The sequence below is a fragment of the Pteropus vampyrus genome, unplaced genomic scaffold, assembly GCF_000151845.1.
Source record: "Pteropus vampyrus isolate Shadow unplaced genomic scaffold, Pvam_2.0 Scaffold9, whole genome shotgun sequence".
In the NCBI taxonomy this organism is placed as follows: Eukaryota; Metazoa; Chordata; class Mammalia; order Chiroptera; family Pteropodidae; genus Pteropus; species Pteropus vampyrus.
Genome location: NW_011888790.1, coordinates 736,606 through 744,023, shown reverse-complemented (window position 1 = coordinate 744,023; position 7,418 = coordinate 736,606). Strand labels below are relative to the sequence as shown.

At 35.6% G+C, this 7,418-nt stretch overlaps 1 protein-coding gene across 2 annotated transcripts in view; it reads right to left on the bottom strand.

The window, feature by feature from the left end:
• The window catches only part of SRGAP1 (SLIT-ROBO Rho GTPase activating protein 1), a 240,490-nt gene that overhangs the window by 13,085 nt on the left and 219,987 nt on the right, over nucleotides 1–7,418 (bottom strand). For both annotated transcript variants that reach the window (XM_023520517.1, XM_023520519.1), the window contains exon 18: nucleotides 6,301–6,380. In XM_023520517.1, coding sequence (XP_023376285.1) covers nucleotides 6,301–6,380 — 80 coding nt within the window. The remainder of the gene's footprint in view (nucleotides 1–6,300; nucleotides 6,381–7,418) is intronic.

Genomic DNA, 7,418 nt, shown 5'->3' with positions numbered 1-7,418 from the left:
GATTGCCAGAGGCTGGTGTGGGTGAAGTGACAGAAGGAAATGGCTATGGCTCTAATAGGGCAGCAAAAGGCATTCTTGTGATGAAACTGTTATCTTGACTACAGTTGTAGGCATACAGATCTATACATGTGATAAAACTGTATAGCACTAAGTAAACACACACACAAATGAGTGTACGTAAAACTGGTGAAATGTGAATGTGGTGGATGCATTCGATTCAATATTGATTTCCTGGTTGTGATATTATACTATAGTTACATATAAGATATTACCATTGGGAGAAACTGGTAGAAGGGTATATAGGATCTTCCTGTATTATTTCTCATAATGGCATGTGAATCTACAATAATTTCAAAATAAAGTTAAAAAGAGACCGAACTCTGAGCCTAGAATTGGAATTTCAGCTCTAATGTAATATTGATGGCAAATAAGAGGACATATTAAATAAAACCACTACAAGAGGTACTTTTTGTGATTCAGCTTATTGCAAAATGCCCTTTAATTTGGGGCCTTATGATCTTTCTTCTCCTCTACCGCCATCGCCTCATCTTCATCCCTGCTCTTGACCACAGATGAATAAATTTGTAATCAATAATAAACAAAACTAAAAGAGTCAATACAAGTGACATATGCTTAAAAAAAAACATATCTGTGCAATAAGCAATACCTCACTTGCTAAAAACTGAGCATGTATTAGTTTCCAAATACTCTGGAATATATATATGTACGCAAAATAGATTACAACCCACCTATCTGTCAAATATTTTCTCAGGAAATTGTCTTCTGTTTCCCTTGGTCACAAACCTTCTCATTTAAAAGGGTTAATTTTTTCCCCAAGTTTATTGCCATATCTTTTGTATCTGTTGTACTTATATGGAATAACTGCATAAGAAATCCTGGGATAGCCAGCTAAGCTTCTTTCTCATTTGATAAATTCAGATATTCTCTGGGACATGTAAGGCAAAAGCAGAAAAATCAACAAACATTGAAAGAACTTAGGGTTTGCATTCTGAAAACCTGGGTGAATATCAACTATACGTTTAAAATAAAGACAAAAAAAAAATGCCCCATCTTTTTGCTAGTGGATAATGTCTAGGGTGAATAATGTTTCATATTGCAGAACTACAACACTATAATCTGCATGTTAAAGTACATGCAGCAAATTAGGTGTAAAAATAATTTTAAAACAGCAGTTTTGTCCTTTAACAATTGACTAATTTTTAGATCATATGTTAACACTCTAATATTCCCTCCTAAAATTACATTTTCTTTATTAAAATAATGTAAACAGCAGCTTTATTAAATATCTATAAGTCCACTTCATAGAGGAGGAATTTAACTTTATATTCAGAGAGGTTGACTTTTTAGTTTGTTCTGAACTTGCAGATAGGGAATAAATCCTGGTTGACCTGAGATGACAGATACCAAATTTTTTACCCCAGTTGTCCCTGGAGGACAGAAATAAATATGTCAATGATATAGAGGACACAAATAAACATATCCAAGGAAGAATAAAAACACACCAATTTATTAAAAAGAACTTCATGACATGTAATTAACAAACTCCTATGCAAACATGCCAATGGGTTAAAATGTTTTGTTGAAAAAAAAAAGGAAAGATGCCAGCCCATAACATAGTGTACAATCCATGTACTTGTCAAAGGGAAGAGAGAAACTTTAATGTTCTTCAATGCCATTTAGTCGCATACTGTCGGTGCTGGCCAAGGGCAATTTAAGACTATTTAATATACACATTTTATCATGATTTTATGATCATGAACTCTATGCTCATTATCTTTCTTATTTTTTTAAACAAATAGCAACAGGATTAACAGTCTCTGCTATTTAATTCAAATGTGGAGTGATTTTGAAAGACTGACCAGATGAATCAGAAATACGTTTCATTGGTAACCCTACTACATCAACTAGTAATTCTGAGCAATTTCATTATTTTGACTCTTTCTGCTCCCATGAGAGTCATTTCATAGTCAAGTGTCTATCAATATGCTATTTATACACATCTTAGCCTAGTCACTGCAGAGCGAATCAATCTCAGGGCATGGCGAGGCACCATACTCCTTTCTTTCACAGAAAGTCACACTGTCCTTTAAGGTTAGGCAGCAACTTTGTAGAATGCTGCTATCAATAACAATAATAATAAGAGTGTAACATAATAGCTTCTTTATTTTTGCATGGCTATTATAATTTTGTGCAAAGGGAAAGAAAATTCAGTAGAGCTAATTTTCTGACTGCCTGGTGCAATGGCATCTTTTATTTCCATTTCTTGTAATTTTATACAAAATGCTAATACATCGTACTTGTCCTTTGGGACCTTGTTGTCTCTTCTAGGTCTGTTACCCACTGCCCCTGCAGATGATGGTTTTGTTCTGTGACAACCTCTCTTTTAGAAACAGCTATTCTCTCTAGTGATACCATGACAAAGAAAATAAAATAAATACCTGAGCAATCAAAAAGATAATTAATACTCTAGTTAATTTAGTTACAGGACTTTAGGGGGCTGGCTGTGAGCAAGGGTATCTGTCCTTTGTAAGCAATGCTTTTCTTTCCATCAAATCAGGTAAACATGATCAAAATGTTATCTAAAGCACAGAGCCCTCAGCAAAGCTTCTCTTTTATAGTTAAAAGGTAAGAACAACTGACAGATGGCACAGTGGTGAGACTCATGTTTGGGGAGAGAGATGGCTGGGGCTTTCTCTCGGCTTTTCCTGCCATTGGGGAAAAGCAAAGAAACACTCAGAGAAGTCATCAGTGAAAAGGGAATCAATCATATACAGAGAAACAAAGAAACTCAAGACAAAAGAATGAATGGTGGCAGACGGGGCTCAGAGTCTTTCAAAAGCAACATCACAGCTCTTACTTAAAAAAAATATCTTCCAACAAGTTCTAAAAATGTCAACTCATCATAGTTTTAAAAATACAAACTTTCTTTTTGTAGCAGAGGGCAGACACACTAGACACCCAGATTAGCCTCCTACTGAAATCAACTAAAAATGCTGGATTAAAAAAAAAAATCTTTGTAATGGCATTAATGAGCTATCACAACAGTAAGGAATACTAAAGACCAAAAACTCCATGAAAGTGGGAACCTAGTGAGGTAAACAGAACACTAGAAAATGTGAGTCAGAGTTTGCCTTGAGGGCATTTTCTCTGCCCGGTTAATTTAAGCTTTCATTTTACACAAAAAATTAAGTCCAGGGACTGTCTCAGTATGGAGAACCTAAGCCTCCTTCGCCTCTGCCCCAAGGATCACACTCTCAGTGTCACAGTGAACTTCTAGTTCAAGAAATCTTCCTCCTTTCTAGCTCTCCATACTCCTTCATAGATGGTAACCCCCCATCCCATCTTCCCACCCCTGGATTTAAGGATATAATCCATCTCCAACCTTGGAACAAATCACCTCTGAGAATCCCAACTACATTCCAGTCCTCAGGCAGGTTTGCAGTTTCAGTTCATACTGCCTGGGTGGCCTGGAAAAACCTCAAGCTAAACTTTCAATGTGGTCCCAAGTGGTTGTGCCCCAGGCAGAAGTAAATGCAAACCTTTTCTGGAGGAACTCACCTTCAACTGATTCTAAAGTTCTCCCTAGTTCAAAGAAATATGTAAAAATATGTAAAAATTATAAAACATTACTCGAAAATAAGACTCAATAAGCAAAAGCCAAAAACTAAAACAACAAAAAAACCCAAAACCAAACCCAAATCCAGGTAGACTGCAGATATTAGAATGATTGGATACATAATCTGAAACAATGGAAAGAATTAATATGAGTAAAGAGCAAAAGACTATAAAAAACAACCCAGCAGCAGACAGAAAGTGAACCCAGCAAAACTTGTAGAAAAAAAATTAAAAATAAGTCAATGGATGAGTTTAAAGCAGATTAGTCACAGTTGAAGAGAGAATAAAAGGATCATGCATACAGCTAAAGTACTAAGAGAAAACAGACAGCTTTATATGTTCATATTAAAAAAGGGTTGAAAAGCAATGTTAAATGGTAAACGTAAGAAGTTAGAAAAATAAAAAATGACCTCTCCAGAGAAAAATATAAAAGTTTATTGGGAGACATGAGTAACTAGAAATATGTTTGTGGATTAGAAGACTAAATATCATAAAAATACCAATTCTCTCCATATTTATATATGTAGTATCAGTGCAACTGCAGTCAAAACCCCAGCAGGTTTTTAGTTTTTTTTCCCTTGTTTTAAGAACTTGAAAAACTGAGTCTAAATATTAAATAAAATGTCAAAAGGCCAAAAACTTGTTAAGAAGGCTGAGTCAGAAGTCTTGATTTGCCAAATACTAAAATTTATTAAAAGATATCAAAATTAAACAGAGGAATAGGAATAGACAAGTAGATCAGTAGAAAAGAACAGGGCATAGAAACGGACTCACACAGAGGGCACTTGGTATGTGACAGAGGTGTGGTGCAGTGGAGAAAGGACAATTAATGCTGGGACAATGGGATAACTGTGCATCCATAAGGAGAAAAAAGGAACTGACCCCATACCTCACACCATACCTCCAAATAAATTCCCAATAAAGACTTACATGTGAAAAACAAAACCTGAAAAAATTTAAGAGAGAATATGGGAGAATAATCTTCATTACTTCAGGGCACAGGAGGCTTTCTTAAAGCAGACACAAAGTGAAAGAACCAGGAAGGTAAAGACTAGTAAATTCAACTCCTTTCAAATTAAGACCCTCTGTTTAGCAAAAGATATACTAAGCACAAGAAAAAGAAACTACAGAGCAGAAGATATTTGTAAAATATATACCCAATAAAAGGTTTGATCCAGAATTTTTAATTTTCACAAATAAGAAAAACACCAAAGCCAAACCAAACTAAATCGAGCAAAAAAAAAAAAAAAAAAAAAAAAAAAAAGCTCAGAGAAACGAACAGTGAGCAAATGGGCCCTAAATGGGCAAAAGACTTGATAAAAATTTCACAAAAGACAAAATCTAAACATAAAAAAATGGGTATATTTGTATGAACCCTTTTAAAAATTTTCCTTATTCTGACATCTGGGGCCTTGCTGACTCTGGAGGAACTATCCCTCCCAGGGTCTGCAGAACCCTACAGATAGTAAACAACTCACCTGGAGTGTGCTTTTCAAATACAAACCAACCAATCCAGGGCCCACATCTAATGACTTCCTCTCTGCGGCTCTCACTCTGGGTCACTATCCACCTGCCTCAGGGCCAGTTATCCAAATAACCAGAGATAGCCCCTGTGCCCCAGAGCCTGCTGAAATTCTTAAAGCCCGCCAATGCTAAACCTGCTTACCCTGCCTCGCTGTACGTATGGAAACCACACCAAAGGCTCTTGCCCAGTTGCTCCCTCTCCCTCATAACAGACCCTGATGTTTTCTTGTGTGGCCCCCAAAGGCCTGATGTGCCCCTTCCTTTTGGGAACTGTGAGAAACAAAGTATTTTTCAGTGGCAATCATCTCTTGATCTGTTGGCCTTACTATATCCCAAAGTTTCTCTTAATACACTATATTTTAAATCATCTTCATCAGTAATCAGAGAAATGTATATTAAATCACAATGGGATACTGTTACACACTGATCATATTGGCAAGGATTACAATATCTGATGAAATCAACTGTTGATGAATACATACAACTGAAAGACTGATACACTGCTGGTGGGAATTTACATCATTACAACCATTTTCAAAAACAGTGTGGCAATATTTAGTAAAGTTGAAGACATGCTCATTTCAGATATGTACATCCTAGAGAAAATCCTGGACATTTGCAGTAGGATACATGTTCAAAATGGTCACAGCAGCACTGTTTTCAATGGCAAAAAGTAGATAACACCTCACATATTCATCGATTATGAAATAAAGACAATGGAATATTATACAGTGGAAAATAAATGATTATAACTGCATGCAACAATGTGGATGAATCTCACAAACATAATACTGAGTAGAAAAAAATCATATACAGTACGATTCCATTTATGGAAAGTTTAATAAAATAAAAAAATGAAACAATAAATCATTTAAAAACACAAACATGTACTGGTTACCCTTGAGGGGATTTGGAAGGCAATGAGATAAGGGAAGCACAAAGGTAATGATGGAAGTAAAGGGTGATGATGTTTTTCTTCAACTTGGTGGTAGTTCCTTGGGTGTTCACTGCCCTGTTATTCTTCATACTTTACACATATTTTATAAATATTCTTTTGTATCTACTGAATTCTTAATATAAGCAATTCTAAAAAAAAGTACATAATGACTAGTTTTATAATAGCGTGAACATAAAGCATACCGTCTTCACTGGTGTGGGGCTCTGTACCAGCGTCCTGATCCACTTCCTCCAACGTACCGTGCTCACTGTATGGGCTGTCGCTGTGGAGTGGAAATAGAAATTCATATATGAAGCCAAAGTGTAAAGAATCTTAAAAATGAACAATTGCTACTATAAGGAAAAATATAAGATTTGGAATGGCAAAAGATTACTGGATAGCCTTTCAACGGAATGCTGGAGCCTCCAAGGATTATTTGGTCCTATGGGAGTGTATGTCCCTTCTTTGACACAAAGGTTAGTTTATAGCTCTGTAAAGACAAAGTTAACTTGTAGAAGATGATAGATTTACAAATAATTCTCATCCACAGAAATAAAAATTTGTTGAGTTCTAGTGGAATATGATTATTGCCCTACGGATCCACTGGTTGTTGCAAATTCATTTCAAAATTCCTTGCTGCATATAAATTGATAGCTCTTTGATTTCTGCTTTGAATTGACTGTAGTATCTTTTCCATCTTTTCTTGAAAGGTTTTCACTTTATATCTGTGTGGGAGTTATGATTTTATCCTTTTAAAAAACTTACCCTTTAACACTACCATCTTCTCTCTTCAAATGCGTGCTGATAAATGGAATGCATTGGGCACAAATACAAACCTGACTTTACTGTAAAAGCTCATTTATGTTGCTGGTGTTGGGTGACAAGAATAACTACTATATTACTGACTTTCTGTTTAAAATGAGCAATACCCAGAGAGAACACTATGTATGGGAGAAGGACATAATCAAGCACATATGACTGGCTATAAGACTATTTTGGGGCTTCTGCTCTGTTTGTAAAAAAAAGTAGCGACCACGAAAATTCCTAGAGGACAATGCATCAAATAATACTGATCAGACATCCACATACTTGCTCTTTGATAAAATGAACCAGACAGCAGAATTTACTGATATAGCCTTGAATATCTGGAAATACGGAACATGACTATGACACTGGCCTTGAAACAAAAGTGACTATGAAAATAAAATTATGTATCTCACCATGGCTTTTTATTCATTCACCTTCTCAGAGCCTCAGAGCCAAGCTCAGTCAGTACCTTGCACATAGTAAATGTTCAAGTAAATATTTTTTAGTTGAATTT